This window comes from Adiantum capillus-veneris, chromosome 22 (genome assembly GCF_014529385.1).
Source record: "Adiantum capillus-veneris isolate H3 chromosome 22, ASM1452938v2, whole genome shotgun sequence".
NCBI lineage: Eukaryota > Viridiplantae > Streptophyta > Polypodiopsida > Polypodiales > Pteridaceae > Adiantum > Adiantum capillus-veneris.
In genome coordinates this window covers 116,665,712-116,684,394 of record NC_140952.1, presented here as the reverse complement: position 1 = coordinate 116,684,394, position 18,683 = coordinate 116,665,712, and the positions used below count along the sequence as shown (strand labels likewise).

Genomic DNA, 18,683 nt, shown 5'->3' with positions numbered 1-18,683 from the left:
ATAGAGATGAGTAGGTTAGGTAGAGAGAGGGTCTAGAGAGACAGGTAGGTAGAGAAATAAGGTGTAATATATCTCTCTCTATGTCCTCTCTATCTCCCTACCCTCTCTATATAGAGGGTATATATTAGGTGTAGAGAGTGTAGAGAGATAGAGGTGGGTAGATTAGGTAAAGATAGGGTGTAGAGAGAGAAGTAGATAGAAAGATTAGGTGTAGGATAGAATTTATGTTAGATGGATAGGGTAGAGATTAGAAATAGGGAGATTAGGTTGATACCTACAAACTAATCTCTTGTAGACGTTAGACAAGAGGCTATGGATGTATATAGAAGCTAGAGGAAAAAACGTTCCTTGTGAGGGTGAAAAGTGGCTTTATTGTGTTCACACACATCACTACCATATCATGATGAGGGCTTTAGCTCTGGATTTGTATTCTCGTTTACACATCCATTGCAATACGGAATTACATGAGAGGACTACATGCTTCGCTCAAAGAGAGAGAGAGAGAGAGAGAGAGAGAGAGAGAGAGAGTCTTCAAAGAGATTGTGTTCTACAGTTTGTTCTATTTGTAGGACCGTCTACAAATGCTCAATGTCTACAACCTTGTTTGTATTGTGATTAAGGAGTTAAGCTTTTCATAGTTTCACACTTGGCCTACCTTGCTTTTGAGAAGTGTCGGGTAGTAGGTTGTTCTACTTAGCAAACTTGCTCTTTAAAGTGATGGGAATCTCTTTGATATGGTAGATTTTATATTGCACAAGAGATAAATAGGAGAGTTAAAGAGACACAAAGTGCAGAATTCGCTCCAAGAGGTGTCTTCCATTACTATTAAGCATCAATTGAATGACCAATGTGTTTGGTTAGAGGGTATCAACTACGGGGTTTTTTCTGTTGGCATACAACTTTTGTGAGGATGTCTAAGGGCACTGACACATCTCAGCGCTCCTCGCCAACAACAGGTTTCGAAAATAGCTAGGTGGAGTTTATACAAGGTATATACATAGACAATTTCTCACATGCTTATAATAAAGTAAAGGTGGTGACAGCTAGATTATATATCCTATTGATTTAGATGCCCAAAGTTCAATTTGTACGGGCATGGTAATTGCCTTTTCACGGAGCACTATTTGGCGGCCCTTGTTCTAGGTAAAGGAATCATGTTTGGCTTCCATGTAAGTCACAAGAGTAAGCATCCATTTTGGAGCAGAGTGTGTGAAGTACCTAATTGTCCCTGACCTCTCCAGGTCAAATCTGAGGAATTCTAGGCCCTTTAATGTCGGACAAACTTTTGCTCAATGTGCGATGCTAATCAAATACATGCACATCAGCACCTGCACTTTAGTTAATAGCGTGAATCCAATCTAAAGCATTAAAGTGGTGAGTCGCGACTCGCATGATCCACTTTCAGTAAAGTGGTATCATCTTGTTCATGGTGGCTACGCGTGCAGCAACTGCAGGAGTTTGCCTGCGCTCTGCTTGGTGGAGCCCTTGGAGGCTACTTGCAAGACCAACACCAACTTGCTGGGGATGGCCGTCTTTGAGATGGCCTGGCGAAAAGACTCCCCATTAGATTTGCTGCAAAGGGTGACCAGAATGGCCATGACGGATGCCGTGCAGGTTTCTGAGATGCGCAGTAGCTTTCTTCCTAGTGTATTTATGACCGAGGAGGACCGTTGAAGAACGGTGGTACAACCGGCTTCTGATTCAGTAGTTATGAGATCTAAGAGCAGGAGAGCCTTCTCTGCGCCCATGGGAGCGGTGAGGCAGTGGGCATGAGCTTCAGGAGTACTAAGAAGGTTGAGGATGACTGCAACGCAACCAGTTGCAACACGTCGGTCAATTATGATCGGCTTTGCTACACTAGAATAGGCATTGCATGCGGTGTCGAGGATGCGAATTTGATCCTGGATGTCGTTCAGGTGTGGCATCGTTTGGAGGAAGATATCAAGTGAGCTATTAACATCAAAGCTCAAGCTGCAGGAGGATGAATCGGAGGATGTGGCGGTTGCGAGATCTGCATCTGTGCAAGAAATGGAGCTCTCATTGGCAGCAGGCGCCGGCCGGAACTCGTGCCGATCGATGGCTGCAGGTGTTATAGGATCTGCTCTAGGACGTGCGCCGCTTGTGTGGCTAGGAGACCCAGTATTGCTTTGTAAGAGTTTCTCATAAGAGAGGGCATATTGACTAGAAAGAACTGTCCTCCTAGCCCAGTATTGCTTTGTAAGAGTTTCTCACAAGAGAGGGCATATTGACTAGAAAGAACTGTGCTTTAACGGAGTGCTCGCAGATGAGGGTCTTGTAGCGCCTTGTAAAGGATTATAAGCTGCAGCTTTAACGGAGGGCCTGCAGATGAGGGTCTTGTAGCGCCTTGTAAAGGATTATAAGCTGCAGCTAATTTAACGGAGGGCCTGCAGATGAGGGTCTTGTAGGATTATGTGTGTAGTAAAATTGATGCAAAGGGTGAACCTTATATTAGCATTATGGTTGGGGATTTGCGTGTGAATATAACGGGGTCTTGCGTGTGAAGGCCGTTGACACGGTTCCCGTCTTGCCCTTCAAAGTTCAAACAGTTACGTTCACAAATTCCACTCCCAAAAACGTATTTTCTTGGCCTTCATGAGCCTTTGCAATGAGCCCCACTTTCCTCACTTATTTGTTGTTGTTTTTGGCCTGCGGAAGGCCATAGGGTTTGGGCTGCAAAGTTGTTGCAATTTTTTGGCCGTTCGATATATCCATTGGATGAGTGCCACGTGGCCCTAGGTTCACTAAAGGTTGTTTGAGACAACTTGCAACGTCTTTTCCTGCTGCGGCCTGCTCTTGGCAAGTCCTGTCGATTTTTGCCATGCTCCTAGCAGAGAAGGCGACGCGTGTAGGAGGTGTCGTCCTCCCATGAAGGTGGCACGTAGCAAGTACATGTGTTTTTGTGTTGCTCCTGCCAAAGGACGTGTGCAGTGGTGCGGATCTTTCACACAGCAGTGTTGTGTGTTCAATGCTGAAGGCGGGAGCTGTCTGGATGCTTTTCGAGGTTGTGGATCCGTGTGATTTTAGGGGCGACTGCATTCAATGGCGTCAGCAAGTGTGGCCTTAGGTGCTGAATGGCGTTCGTCTTCATTCTCCGTGCTTGAGAGCACATGTTGGGATGCAATGCTTAGAATATATTAATCCAGATGCTCATTGTAGCTTGTATAAAAGATGAGAAAAACGCAGTGTCGTAAGAAGCCCCTGTCTCAACCGATCGTCATTATGCTGTGTCATGGTTTTGTACATGTAGCAGGAATTCTCAAGTTTCTTTTATTGTTCGAGCTTTTGAGCTATCTATCTAGTGGAAAATTCTCTCTATCCTGCCTCTGTAAATATGCCAGGAAGTCTTTTCTAAATATGTCAGCAAGTCTTTTGTAGATGTAGCAACAAGTCTCAAGTCTTTTTCACTGCTTCAGATTTTGATGTATCTATCTACTGGAAGATTCTATGTGTCCTGCATTTGTAAATATGCCAGGAAGTGCTGATCTTTGCTTCGATGTTTAAGCCTTGAGCTATCACTATTTGGCGGAAGATTCTCTTTTCACTATCCAATTTCTATGTGCTGATATGTTGGAATTCCAAATTTAAGTTCACTTGAGTCACCATATGTGAACGAACGTTTTCTTTTGCCGAATTCTGTTGAAGAGGTTGTTGTTGGTCATGAGCAGCTGAAATTTGTCGGGCATCTGTTGCGAATTGGTTTGAGGGTTGTGTGTTTTGCTTAAAGTATCTGGATCCTTTATTATCATGGCATCGGATGCTGGTATTACTAGTGGCGGTGAAGGGAGTGCAAGCAATGCCTCGCCTAGTGGTGGTGAGAGCATGGACTTCTCCGGAGGTTTGTTTCCCTGCTTGCTCAACGGTTTCGTGTACGCTTATGTATGCCGATAATTGTTGATTTGCTTGTGCTATGCTGGTGTTGATTTTGACTGTCGGTCCTGGTTTCTTTTCGCTTGTGAGCAATGCACTCGAAGTGTTTCTTGTGCTGGTGTTCTTGTTGGTCCTGCTTTCTTTGGGCTTGGTGCATCTGATGAGGAAACTGAGCATGACATGACGAGGCTAATTCTTGGCCTTAGCTGCACTGCGAGTTTCAAGTCCTCAATAGACCAAAATATATTACTTGCATGTACTTGTTATTAATAAAAGTAGTTATGCTACCCTTGTTCCCTAAGCCCTGCAGTATACTGTCGATCTCAGTCTTGGCCGGCTCTTGGTTATATGGAATCTTGCAATGAGAGAGAGAGAGAGAGAGAGAGAGAGAGAGCTGGACTAATAATCATCTGGCACAGCATCTGTTGCTGCTCTTTGTCATGCCCACTGAAACTGTTTCGAGATTATGTGAAGTTATGTATGTCGATAATTGTTGATTTGCTTATGCTATGCTCGTGTTGATTTTGACTGTCAGTCCTGGTTTCTTTTCGCTTGCGAGCGATGCACTCGAAGTGTTTCTTGTGCTGGTGTTCTTGCTGGTCCTGCTTTCTTTCGGCTTCGTGCACTTGATGAGGCAACTGAGCATGACATGACGAGCCTAATTCTCGGCCTTAGCTGCACTTCGAGTTTCAAGTCCTCAATAGACCAAAATATATTACTTGCTTGTACTTGTTATTAATAAAAGTAGTTATGCTACCCTTGTTCACTAAGCCCTACAGTATACTATCGATCTCAGTCTTGGCCGGCTCTTCGTTATATGGAATCTTGCAATGAGAGAGAGAGAGAGAGAGAGAGAGAGAGAGAGAGAGAGAGAGCTAGACTAATAATCATCTGGCACAGTATCTGTTGTTGCTCTTTGTCATGCCCACTGAAACTGTTTCAAGATTATGTGAAGTTCCTTCAGTCCTTTACCTCGGCAGCAGGGGACAGCAGAATTTCTAGCGCTTCGGCAATGGCCGAGTGGCGGCTGGCAACGACAGCTGGCAGGACACGTTGCATTATTGTTCCCACCATTTCAACAGTGATGCCCAGCTCATCCACCACTGCAATTACACATTCAATCTCGGAATCAACCTTGGATTCGGGAGCCTGAAGCTTGACTTTGATGATGAACTCGAACCCGGTGGCATTTATAACCATCATTCTGCGCAAGGCCGGTGCAATTACACTATAGGGGACATCGGCAAGTAAAGTTGTGAGTAGCATGAGGAGTGAACTTGTCACATGTACATCGACTTTTCCCCCCACTACTCAGCTGCGTCAACTCCTCGACTAAAGGATCAGTCATCGTTTCCATGTGCAGACCTTTTGCATGATGCACCCATGGATGTTGCAGTTCCAAAACTAGAACCCTGCTTCTTGCTAGAGATTGCTTTGCGTTCTCCTCCGTGCTTGATCTGAAGCTGCTGCAAATTGAGAACATATCGTCTGTTCTGTAAGTATTGCATGGCTCAACAAATGCCACCGATGTATCTTGTTCCAGGACAGCATGCTCCGACATTGTCATTGTGTATCACAGTGAGTAAGAGAGAGAGAGAGAGAGAGAGAGAGAGAGAGAGAGAGAGAGAGAGAGAGAGAGAGAGAGAGAGTGTCTTACATCTAAAACACTGCTAGATCTTGTTTTTTAGGGTCCATTCAAATAGATAATCAGAATCAATGTCCAAAATAAGGTATTTAGAACTATATTGCCCAAATTTTGACCTTGGAAATCAAAGGTTGAAATAAATTGAAACCGGGAAATCTACGCTTCAAACTGGGATATGTGAGCATTGATTAACTTGAGTAATGGGGCTCGGTCGGTAAAGGATGGCCTTCATACTTTCCGTATTTCTATTGGGATGGGATGGGTGCAAGCAATGTAGACTCCTTGTCAGCATGGAGACCATTGCAAGGCTGTAGTCATTCACACACCTAACTCCTTGTTGCCATACCATACATGTCATGTGTAGCGTATCACAAGAAGCACGAGAATTCTCACAGCGTGACTTGCCTCAACATCATGAGCTTCTGTGAGGGGAGCACCGTATACCTGGCTGGGTACGATTCGGGGCAAGGGGCTTAGCAGTAGCATCATGTGTACGCAACAGTTGTCTCGTATCCCATAGTCCCACTCTTCTTATGCTCTGGTTATACCTTTTCCGAGTTGTCTCTACATGCAACAGCTCACAAGCCTTAGCAAGGCCAGGCTCGAGCATCAGTCCTTCATTAGCTTTTGACTTATGCATCCCTACACATGCTCGCATCTCTCGCTCGCCTGAGGGGAGTGAATCAAGAGGCTCCACCTGACGCTCTTTATGTTCATGCTCGCTTGAGTAACTTGCAATGTTGCTTCCTAGCTCGGAGGCCTCCATATACGTTGCCTCTCGAGCAGAGGCTCATGATGTTATACATTGTATGAAAAACATTGAGAGACTCTGTTTTCCTGGATGAGAAAATTTCTAAATCTTCTTGTGTATGCAACCTGGCGAGGGATTTGAAACGTGACATTTTCCAAGATTAAATAGCTTGTTTGCTTGCTCACCGAAAAAGAAATCATATTCCGTGCAAGTTTGTTCGCATCCTTTCAATAAGTTCGTTTCCGCGCCTCGTTCTTCCTTTGCTTTTGCGAGTGTGCTGCTTGTAGGATATTTTTTACTCTCTCTTTGCTTTCCTCAACTAGTCAATGCTATGGTTAATTGGATTCTTGCTTTTCTTTCCCTCTTGCAGAACTGCATAGGTTCATTGAGTCTCCTCCATGTCCTGCAGGCAAATGTTCATCGCAGCGGGTGGTGTCAAGCTCTGCCGGGTCGCCGCCAGATCCGGCCTTCGAGGAGATCGCAACTGGGAAGAGGTGTAGGCGTGCATTGCTTCAAGGAAGCCCTTCTACCGATCCCGTCGGTAGTGCAGGCATCGCCCATGCGCACAATCATTCTTTGTGGAACAGCCTTAACGTGTCTACGGTGTTCTTCGCTACAGTGCATTCTTGAGTGTCGAGTTGCGTTAAGATGGTGCTCTGCTTTTTTTTGCAAGCAAAGGATACTCTCCACTAGGAGAGGAGTGCGCAAAAGCACCGTCTTCTTCTCAACAATAACTTCCTTGCCCATCTCGCGAATTAGGGAAAGCTGCAGCCTCATTTTCTGAAGTTGGCCAATCTTCGGCTGCTCAGAATGTCTTGGACAGTGGCAAGCTACTCGACAAAGGGAAAAGCTTGTTAGTCAAGGATACCTTGCCGCTATTCATGATCAGTGATATAGATGAGGATAGTACACCTTTTTCCATAGAGGGGAAAATCTTGAATTGGTATGGCACATACCATTCCATCTCATCTGGGCAAAAGAAAAATGCACGTTACTTCAAGTTCGACATCGTCGATGCCGAGTGCATCGACACGATCACAGTCGTCGTTGTGGATCCCTTCATTGAGACCTACACCAGGGAGCTCAAGATCGGCTTGTTCGTCAGGCTTGATTGTCCTCTTGTGAGGGCTAAAAACCATAATGATGTTGGGTCAACTTTGTTCTCCTTTCATGTCGATGCGTCGACAACCATTAGACCTTGTGACCCATTCCCTGTTACTTTAGCTTTCTATCCCTAGACCAAGATAAGCACATTTCTTACTGACGCTGCAATTTTCGAGACTACTAGCCCACGTCCGCCCTTAGCGACACTGGCGTTTGTTGTCTTGCAAAGTCGTAATTTCCATCAAAGAATTGGTACTACATTTGGGGATTTGGTTGTTGTTGATGGCCCGACCCCAGACGACAAAGCAGCTATACGTATTAGAAGCATTGGCTCCAGCATTTCTTTCTTTTGATATTGAAAAACCTTTTGTCATATGTAGGTCAGCTTTGTCAACTCTCGAAAGCAAGACTACGATCGGGTCATGGCCCAGATGGCTAGGGAGGACATTGTTATGTTTGTGGCTAGGAATATTGGCCTCTTTGTTGGCAAGGTGCGCACATTGTCTGTTCTGGATGTCACAACTTTGGCCCCCGTGCGAGGATCACGTTTGAAGGAAGAATTGACCATAGCATTTCATAGACAGTGTGAGACTCTCGGCTACAATAGAGAGGTGACTTTGCATGGTTTGCACTCAACCGGATGAAGACATCTTTAGTGGTCTTTACACGTTTGTTTTTTTTGTAGGTTGTGGGGACTTTGCGCTTTGTGAACTTTGCGCTTTGTGAACTTTGCGCTTTGTGAACTTCAATAGAGCTCTCTTGCATTCCCTGTGCTCATTTTGTGACTCGCCGAAGGTGAAGAAGTTTGAAGGCCGACTGTGTTGTTCTCTTTGCGATAAAGATCACGTCATCAACACGACGCTCAGAATGGAGGCACAGATTCGAAGCAGCATTGACAGACGTGTTGTGGCGGTTCAAGTGTCAAGATCTATGGTGGATCGTCTTCTGAGCTTGCCAAGGAGCTTCAAAGAGGTGTACATGGAGAGCATTCCAAAGGCGAGGGATATTTTATCAACATCTATTGTCCAGGGTGTGTTCAAAATTGGCACAAATGGGTCTATGATGTCTTTCACTCCTCTGTTGGAAACCTAGATGCTTTGAGAGCATGTATTGAATAGCTTTTGGCCTTTCACCACGAATAACTATCCTTCCTTACCTAGATCCCTCTACAATTGATGAACTAAATTTTGGCTTGTCCATTCTATATCCCGTTTCAGAAGAAAGTTCGTGGTGTCTCTCCATAACTCGCTCTCTACTCTTCCTTCCTCTCCATCTTTTCAACCTTCCAAAGCACAGACTCTCTCTCTCTCTCTCTCTCTCTCTCTCTCTCTCTCTCTCTCTAACACACGTACACAAACAAACACACAAGCTGACTTAATGTTTACAATCTTTGCGTGTCTTTCCAATGACTCTCTTGGCCGAACATGATGTCGATACCGTTTTCGCGGCACAGTTTCCGAACAATTCAGACATCTTTCTCGTGCTACACCATCTCCAAAACTCAACAGGTGCACCGCATGACCTTAGATCAAATTTGCTCAATGACTTGTTTGAGAGCTTCTTACATGACAAACATGCTGTCCTGGGTGCATGCCTCTTCTTCCATAATGATGGGGCCACTAGCACAATGACAGTCACAAAATTCTCGTCTTTGTATTCAACATCCACCAACTCACTTGCCCTTAGCCTCGACATATTAACGGCCTTCGCTCGCTCTGTGACTTGTAGGTTAAAAGTGTATTTGAAAATAAATGGAAGCGTGAGAATAATCATCTTGGGGATGCCATCGAAACTATTTCTTGCAAAGGGCATTCTGCTCTCCGAAACAAGCACCGGCATCACATACCTTCCCACCTTCACAACGTGCTCAAACCATGCACGTGTTCGATGGGAAGAAGATGAGGTGGCCACTTTGCATCAACTATCCTTGTTGCATGAGGCTTTGCCAGATATTGAGGTCGTCCGCATGTTCCAAGCCAAACACCCACACACGCTGCACACAACCCAGGCCGTGAAATGCAAGCTTTCACGCCTGAAGAACGAGAAGGGCCTGGTCATCGGTGCTCAAATACGACGCACCCATGCCAAGTTGAGCAAGGCGATTAAGAGATACAACAAAAGCATCAAGGACAAGCCCATTACACCCTGCGAAAAATGTGGACGCTTGTTGTTCCGCCGCCAGCTAACACGCCAGCTTCTACCTTTAGTTGCGGAATCCACTTCAAGGAAGCGAAGACGCTATGCGGATGTGTACATCTGCAACCAGTGCAAGAAACACTTGACAAGCGATAGCAACCGCCTGTGGAGCTTGCAAGAGATAGGGTTCAATCCAACGCTTTCCTTTGTGTCAGATCTAAACCCTGTAGAGGCACGCTTTGTCTCCATTCGTATTCCCTTCGCCAAGATACGTGAACTGACGTATGATGGTTAGTATGGGCTTAGAGGTAGTGTTGTCAATGTGCTTGCCAACTTGGAGAAGAGACAGGCTGTGCTGCCTCGCTTCATTGAGGATGAGGCTTCTGTCCTTGTGGGCATCAAACGGAAACTCGAGTACGATAGATGTTACCTAAGCGGTGTTGTGTGACCCTTGCTCACAATGTGTGCAGCCACTACGTTGCTCTCCATACCACTCTACACATGAGAAGGTGTCACCATCAACGACAGGTGGCTTGCACACCTTTCCAGTCTAAGTATGGCTCCTGCAAATACCCTTAACGACAATACGCACGATGTTGAGCTTGAGGATGATCAGACTGATGTCATGCTTCATGGGGTCACAAGTGCGGCAAAGGTTGTTGACTACAGTGGCAAGATTCTTCATGTTGTGCCTTGTGAGGGCAATTCACCGTTGAGCATCTTCACGGACGAGTATTGCGAGGAGTTGAGCTTCCCGACTCTTTTCTTCGGGTCCCCTAGAAGACATAGGGAGGCCGCGACCAAAGATTATCAAACGATCGCAAAGTGGGAGCTCCTAAACGTCGATAGAAGATTCTCCCTGGACATTGAGAATTTATTTTTCAAGTCTATCAAAATCATGTCACAACAAGTTGCTTCCTCTGTTTGGGTGCGAATGCGCAAGGGAAAGCTAGGAGGTGCAATGCTAAACGCAAGGCAGGGTGTAGAAGACACAAACATAGAGAGGCTTCTCAACTCAAGATTAGGCTTTAGAGACTTCGAGGCGCGACGCACGTCCCCCGACTACAAGGAAAAGATGAAAAAAAATGTCTTCGCAATGATCCGACAACTTGGACCGCCTACATTTTTTGTCACGTTCTCCTCCGCAGAACGAAGATGGAAAGAGCTCCTTGCTGCACTTGAGAAGTTAGTCCCGCTGAGCCAAGAGCCTGACGAGAGTCTGAGCTCATATCAACGTCGCCTCGTTCGTGCCGATCCCATTACAACTGCTCGTTTCTACATCAATAGGTTCAACGCAATAAAATGGTTGTTGCGCACTGATTCCTCCAAATGTGGCAAAATACAGGACTTCTTTTTCATCACGGAGTTCCAAAGTCGCGGTAGCCAACATGATCATGGTTTATTGTGGCTAGAAAATGCTCCATCACTCACAACACACTCAGATCAAGATATTGTATTATTTCTAGATACCCACATTAGCACAGATAGATCCATCTTGCCCGATGACCTTTCTGAAGCTTACAAGCACAAGCATCATAAGACTTGCCAAAAGAAGAGCAAAAGTTGCCGTTTTGGATTTCCACGTTTTCCCATGCCATTCACAGCTATTATCCGACAAGGAATACTTGAGGCAAACATAGCTAGACAAGGCAAGCTTTACTTGCAACAAATCGAAAAACAACTCAGCCAAATTGATTTACAAAATGCCCCTACGTTTGAAGAATGGCTAGAACAAGTACAACCCTCCATGGAACAGTACTTGCTTGCATTGCAAGCAACTATCTCAACACCCACTATTTTCCTCAAGTTCAAACCAAGCGATATATTCGCAAACAACTTCAACAAATCGATAGCTTCACTTTGGAATGCAAATACAAATATACAGTCCGTGCTTAATGCGCATGGAGCTGCGAGCTATTGCACCTCATACATGACAAAAATGGACAATACATTAATAGGAGCAATCAAGTCACAAGTTGATCACTGTGTCACAAACAATGCAACAACGTTGGAGAGACTATGAAAAGTTGGTAGCACAATCCTTAAGACAGAGCAAATTAGTTCACAGCAAGCTGCTTACATATGTCTCTCGCTTCCATTGCATAGCTCCTCTAGAGAATTCATATACATAAATACTAACCCACCTGAAGAGCATACTCTCGTTCTCAAAAAGAAGAACGCCCTACAAAAAATGCACCCTGACACAACAGAAATCTTCTCTACCTCCATCATTGACAAATATGCCTCCAGACCACACTCGTTCTTTGCCATGTGCTTGGCCCAGTTCGCTTCCATAACGAAAAATCCCTCTAGGCCTGACAAGTTGCTGCAGAGGGCACACATCGTACGATACGTCATACAACAAAGCCAAAGACCCTGACAACCACTATAGAGAACAATGCCTTCTCTTCTTGCCATGATCAAGGCATGAGAATGAGCACCTACCCGAAGGTTCATCTTGGATCGATGTCTACACTTCGAACATTGAGACGGTAAAAAAAAATGAATCATAGTTCGTTGTCGAACCAGCTCCACTTGATAGACTCGCAACAGCTATCACAACCTCACGCAACACGAGAAGTGTAAGTTCCTTGAACGATTCCAACAATGCCAATGTGATGATCAACACCCCATCAAACCAACCGACAAAGAAACCATTTGCTTTGCATTTTTCCAAACATATTGGCATGACCAATGAGGATTTTCACACATCAATAAAGAGACTAAACCCACAACAGTGACTCATCCTCGACGATGTCAGCTTAAAAAACGCATAGCGCCATCCGAAAAGATACATCTCTTCCTAACAAGTGGAGCAGGCACTGGGAAAACATTCATGCTGCTCTTGCTGGTCAAAGCCCTCATTCGTTTCTACACGCATAAGTCGGGCCACAATCCTGACTTTTCTAAGGCACTCCTGATGGCATATACTGGCAAGGCAGCATTCAACATTGGTGGTACAACTATACACTCAGCTTTACATTTTCCTTTGATAACTACGACACACACAAGACTCAGAGTAGAAAAGCTAGATGCATTGTCCTTACTTTATCAAGATTTAGAGCTTGTAGTGTTTGATGAAGTCTGCTTGATAGGATCAAGTGTCTTCTCATTGGCCGACTCGCGTCTTCGTGCCATCAAGAGAAAACACGACCAACCTTTTGGTGGCCTAGATGTCATACTTTGTGGTGACCTCTGCCAAGCTAGCCCAGTCAAAGACTCTTGGATATTCACAACCAAGCAGCCTCTTCTTGAGGCGGTTGCACCTTCGTACTAGCATGAAATCCTTAAGTTCTACGAATTAACGATGACAATGAGACAAACCGATGGACAGTTTATAGAGGTGCTCAACCGAATGAGAACTAGCTCACACACCAGCAGCGACCTTGCATACATTAACAACTCCTTCCACAGAGAGCTGCCTGCTGACATAACCATATCACACCTATTCTACTCTAACAAGGCAAAGGATGAACACAATGAAAAGGTCTTCGCACAATTGCCCGGTGAGCCACATATATTCAAAGCAATTGACAAGTGTGCCGCCTCTTGCAGCAAAACAATAGCAACTCCATTGGATGCCAGACAAACTGCGGGTCTCCAAGCAACATTGTGTCTGAAGCCGGGCCTAGTGGTCGAGCTATGCGCTGGAAATCTGGACATTCCCGACGGCCTTGTCAACCGTGCAGAAGGCGTCTACAAGGTCTACACTACATTCTCCGACACGACATGCCTCTGGATTCATTTCACCAACCCTAGCATAGGGCAAAAACAAAGGCACGACCACCGTCATCTTCGCAACCCACTCACATTGCCTAGTTGGACGCCAATTCTCCGCATCACACGCGAATTCCAAATTGGCAACAACTACTTCAACACCCTCACACGCAAGCAATTCCCAGTTCAGCCCACCGCGGCCCGCACGATTCACCGATCGCAAGGGCTTACACTCAACACACTAGCTTTCAACCCCAAAGGGATTAGGTCTCACGGCCTTGCATACACTGCTCTCACATGGATTCGTGACACTGCAAATCTATATTTGATGGAGAGCTTGCTGCCCTGCAACATTCACACCGACGCGTCAGTCCTCAAAGAGCTCCACAGGTTGAGAACAGAAGCAACTTATTTCCCCGCCCAAAAGCAACTACATTTCCACAAAGATACACATTACATTGTCCAATCACTTAACGTCATCTCCCGAGCAAAGCATGCAAACGATATCATCCACGACAAAATCCTAATGGCCTCCGATGTCCTCTGCCTGCAAGAGACTCGACAACATGCGACAACCATTCCAGGCTTCCGCAGCATATCCTCAACACAACTACACGGCATCTCCATTCTGCAGAAAGACAACCTAATACCTACACAAATACACATCTGCATCAATCAAACACTTGAAACGATCCATGCAACTTTCCACTGCGCCAACAAGTGCCTAGCGACAGTCATTTCACTCTACAGGGCACCAACATCATCGCTCCCACGGTTCCTGAATAGCATCTCCAATCTTCTTGATTCAACCCGCACCATGCGACCACTAATCATAATGGGAGATTTCAACATTAACGCACTTGAGGAAACCAGCACATATAGAACCCTTTCCAGCCTCATTCTCTAGCATGGTCTCCACCAATTGATACACCATCCAACCACAGTACACAACTCTATGATGGACCACATATGGGTTAGCAATGACCTGTCACAAACCATGTCCGGCACTAACTACAACTACTGGTCCGACCACTCCACTACATACCTCCTCATCACCAAAAACTAACCTTCCCTTGCTTTCTGCAGGCCACTGTGAGTTCTCACCTTGTTTTCTTTCTTTCTTTTTGGATTTCTAAAAGAAACCTTTAGTGTTGGGTTAGATTAGGGAGACTTCATAGTTTTGAGTGTATGATGAAGACTTACCTTTCATTTCACATCCGGTCTTTACTTTTCTTGCATTCTATCGTTTTAGAATGCTAAAGTGAAGTTACACTTTACATAATTTTAGTAAATTTTACACACACACAACATATATGTTTTTTTTGTATTCTATTGTTTTAGAATGCTAAAGTGAAGCTTCACCTTGCATAATTCTAATAAATTTTACACACACATATATTAATTAGTTCTTTTTATTTCACCTTACATTTCACAACTTCACATGGTTTTATATGTTTTGCATTTTATAGCTTGATTCCAATTAGTGTTAACATTCAAGAAAGTCTCTTTTATTAAGCGGTTCCTAATCGAGTTTCCTCCTTACAAAGAAAAAAACCGAAAATACTAACAAAAATTTTGAGATTTGTAAATATTTGGACGACTTTCTCACATATTTCATCCGTTTTTGAGATTGCGGCATCAGCTTCTCCTCCGATATCGACATGCAACACGGGTGTGTGTCACTTTCATAGAGGAGTGACACTTGACATTAGCATCGAGTTTGGAAACATCAACTCTAGATTTTCACAAGCTCTCTAGCACTCTAGAGAGCAACATAGAGGGACTATTTGTCTCCAGTGGGAGACACATTACAGTTTGTCCTTAAAGAAGTCTCATGAATTTTTTAGAGTAGTTTTTCATTGGATTTCCATATTATTTTGGACATGATGTATGGTCTTTGTGGTATTACCTATGCATAGTCATTGATAGCTTCTCAGAGACAACTCTCGGATATAGATTTACATGCACAGGATAGCTACAGCTCTCTTGACACAATAAATTTGCGCGCTCTTTGGCAGTGACACATACATGCTTTTGTTAGAGGAACTACTACAATTGAGATGTTTATGCACCATGGAAGTCCTAGGAGTCTCATTGCGTGAAATTCTTTTGGGGCAAAAACGATAGTCATGTCCTTGCTCCCGTCACTTGAAACATTTATGGTCTTTGCTAAAAGCCTCTTACTCTTCGGGAGAGAGTTTATTTTTACCTTTGTAAACTTCTTTCTCCTTGAGTTTATGCACATACATGCTTTTTTTAAAGGAGTTGCTACAACCAAGTTTCTTCTTAATGTTTGAAAGCAAAACTCAATCCATCATGAATATTCCATAACTTCTTCAATGCACTAAAAGAAAAAAGAATCAATCATATGAAGTCAACACAATCTACACTTTTCATTTTCACGTCGTTCTCTAAAAAAAATAGTGTTAAATAATTAAAAAATCTCCTAGGAAGGTTCCAAGAAAGTCAAAATTTAGTTAATTTTATGTTGATCATCATAATACTTTATAAGATGCTACACTCCTCATATAACGTCAACCCAAATTGGGCAGCATTTCCTCTTTACAACGAACTATTCTCAAAAAAATAAGGTGCCATCTTTCTCAAGATTCTCCAAGGGATGTTTAAGGCAAAGAAATTTTGACAAACCCATAGTACCATAGATATGCACAACATAATTCAATTTTTCTACAAAACTCCCAAATTCTAGAGCATTGAGCTAAAAAAATCTTCACATGTTATATCATTGAACACTAGTTTGTTCATGACCAAATACTCTATACAAAGCATGGGCACCTTGTCCGGGTACTTTTAGCATATTGTCCTCCTTATGATAGACAGAGAGCAATCTACCACAGTTCATGGCTCATCGTTGAGATAGTCAATCTTTTCAAGCCAAGGCCAAGAGAGAAACATCAAGAGAGGGTGAGAATTTATCGGTCATCCCCCATGCAAGAATATCATAGCATGTTTGTGCGGTGCATCAATGGTACACAGAACCGGAGATCTATGTCTGCATGTGCTAGCAGAGGGGTATCTCTTGCGGTCAAGTCCAAGGTGGATGGTGGGTGTGGCATGTGTGTGATGCTCACATAAGGGTATTTGTGTGTTTGTGTGTGTGTAAGTGTGTGTGTAACGCTCGCACATAAAGCAAAGCACATGAGGAAAGTAGCACTATAAGAAACCTTTCCATAGTCATATACTATTATAGAAAAACCTAAGCAAGGAGAATTAACACGATTCCACAAACGGCATGTATGATAAGCCTTGTATAGGGACTCATTTTACAAGGGGACTAGTTTACTAGCACTTGTTTCCACTTATATGTCGGGTACAAGCAGGACTCAAATCCTTCTGTGTGATATTTACCAGTATATTGGATAGAATATACTTAAATGTATCATGCCAAGCAGCTCTCGATAGATCTGAGCAACTAGTACTCCAATTTACTATGAGAGAGAATACTGTGAGGGTGTGTGTATGTGAATCGTTCATCCATATGTGGGTATGCCCATGTAGATATGTGTGTGTGTGTGTGTGTACCCACACGTGCATGTGTGTGTGTGTGTGTACCCACACGTGTGTGTGTGTGTGTGTGTGTGTGTGTGTGTGTGTGTGTGTGTGTGTGTATGTTTGTGTCCCTCCCCCATCCCAGAGGAGAGATCCACTTGGTGGAGGATAGGCCACCAAGTGGACCTATCCCCCACCAATTACAAATAAATGCTTCTTGTAAAGATTCAATGTTTATACATCACTCATAAAGAAATCAACAGCGCTATGGGAGTAGAGCAAAAGAGACCAAACGAGTTTTGGAATCAAAGTGAGCTTGTAGTTGAGCTCACAAGTTGCATCCACCAAGCTACACTCCTCATATAACGTCAACCCAAATTGGGCATCATTTCCTCTTTACAACGAACTATTCTCAAAAAAATAAGGTGCCATCTTTCTCAAGATTCTCCAAGGGATGTTTAAGGCAAAGAAATTTTGACAAACCCATAGTACCATAGATATGCACAACATAATTCAATTTTTCTACAAAACTCCCAAATTCTAGAGCATTGAGCTGAAAAAATCTTCACATGTTATATCATTGAACACTAGTTTGTTCATGACCAAATACTCTATACAAAGCATGGGCACCTTGTCCGGGTACTTTTAGCATATTGTCCTCCTTATGGTAGACAAAGAGCAATCTACCACAGTTCATGGCTCATCGTTGAGATAGTCAATCTTTTCAAGCCAAGTCCAAGAGAGAAACATCAAGAGAAGGTGAGAATTTATCGGTCATCCCCCATGCAAGAATATCATAGCATGATTGTGCGGTGCGTCGATGGTACACAGAACCGGAGACCTATGTCTGTATGTGCTAGCAGAGGGGTATCTCTTGCGGGCAAGTCCAAGGTGGATGGGTGTGGCATGTGTGTGATACTCACATAAGGGTATTTGTGTGTAAGCGTGTGTGTAAGTGTGTGTGTAACTCTCGCTCATAAAGCAAAGCACATGAGGAAATTAGCACTGTAAGCAAGCTTTCCATACTCATATACTATTATAGAAAAACCTAAGCAAGGAGAATTAACACGATTCCACAAACAGCATGTATGATAAGCCTTGTGTAGGGACTCATTTTACGAGGGGACTAGTTTACTAGCACTTGTTTCCACTTATATGTCAGGTACAGACAGGACTCAAATCCTTCTATGTGAGATTTACCAGTATATTGGATAGAATATACTTAAATGTATCGTGCCAAGCAGCTCTCGATAGATCTGAGCAACTAGTACTCCAATTTACTATGAGAGAGAAGATTGTGACAGTGTGTGTATGTGAATCGTTCATCCATATGTGGGTATGCCCATGTAGATGTGTGTGTGTGTGTGTGTGTGTGTGTGTGTGTGTGTGTGTGTGTGTGTGTGTGTGTGTGTGTGTGTGTGTGTGTGTGTGTGTGTGTGTGTGTGTGTTTGTGTGTGTGTGTATGTGTGTGTGTGTGGCCCTCCCCCATCCCAGAGGAGAGATCCACTTGGTGGAGGATAGGCCACCAAGTGGACCTATCCCCCACCAATTACAAATAAATGCTTCTTGTAAAGATTCAATGTTTATACATCACTCATAAAGAAATCAACAGCGCTATGGGAGTAGAGCAAAAGAGACCATACGAGTTTTGGAATCAAAGTGAGCTTGTAGTTGAGCTCACAAGCTGCATCCACCAAGAAAAATCGAGCATAGATTGGGGCGCGCACACACACACACACCCACACACTCGTCCTCCCATTGCTTGTGAGATCGAAAGTGAGATTGACTATCTACAGGTTTCAACAGTTTTTGCATAAATCAATTTTCTTTAAGTGTGTGCAAGGGCCCACTCCCATTGAACTCTAGGCACCCTCGACTCCCCGACTCCGCTCCTACTAATCCGCGATCACTCACACACACACACACACACAC

General features: G+C 44.0%; 3 protein-coding genes and 1 pseudogene across 3 annotated transcripts; 2 read left to right on the top strand and 2 right to left on the bottom strand.

Moving 5' to 3' along the window:
- Positions 1–789: 789 nt before the first annotated feature.
- LOC147430086 (U-box domain-containing protein 30-like) lies at positions 790–2,223 on the bottom strand. Its single transcript, XM_086496262.1, has one exon. The coding sequence runs from the start codon at positions 1,923–1,925 to the stop codon at positions 1,434–1,436; it is 492 nt and encodes a 163-aa protein (XP_086352388.1). The 5' UTR covers positions 1,926–2,223; the 3' UTR covers positions 790–1,433.
- A 2,569-nt stretch (positions 2,224–4,792) lies between these two features.
- On the bottom strand, positions 4,793–5,099 carry LOC147430085 (uncharacterized). The gene has a single exon (XM_086496066.1). It carries the CDS (start codon positions 5,089–5,091, stop codon positions 4,849–4,851), a length of 243 nt encoding a protein of 80 aa, XP_086352192.1. The 5' UTR covers positions 5,092–5,099; the 3' UTR covers positions 4,793–4,848.
- A 1,082-nt stretch (positions 5,100–6,181) lies between these two features.
- LOC147430084 (uncharacterized) lies at positions 6,182–8,480 on the top strand (annotated as a pseudogene).
- Positions 8,481–8,793: 313 nt separating this feature from the next.
- Positions 8,794–9,819, top strand: LOC147430083 (uncharacterized). Its single transcript, XM_086495100.1, has one exon. The coding sequence runs from the start codon at positions 8,794–8,796 to the stop codon at positions 9,817–9,819; it is 1,026 nt and encodes a 341-aa protein (XP_086351226.1).
- The last annotated feature ends 8,864 nt before the right edge of the window (positions 9,820–18,683 follow it).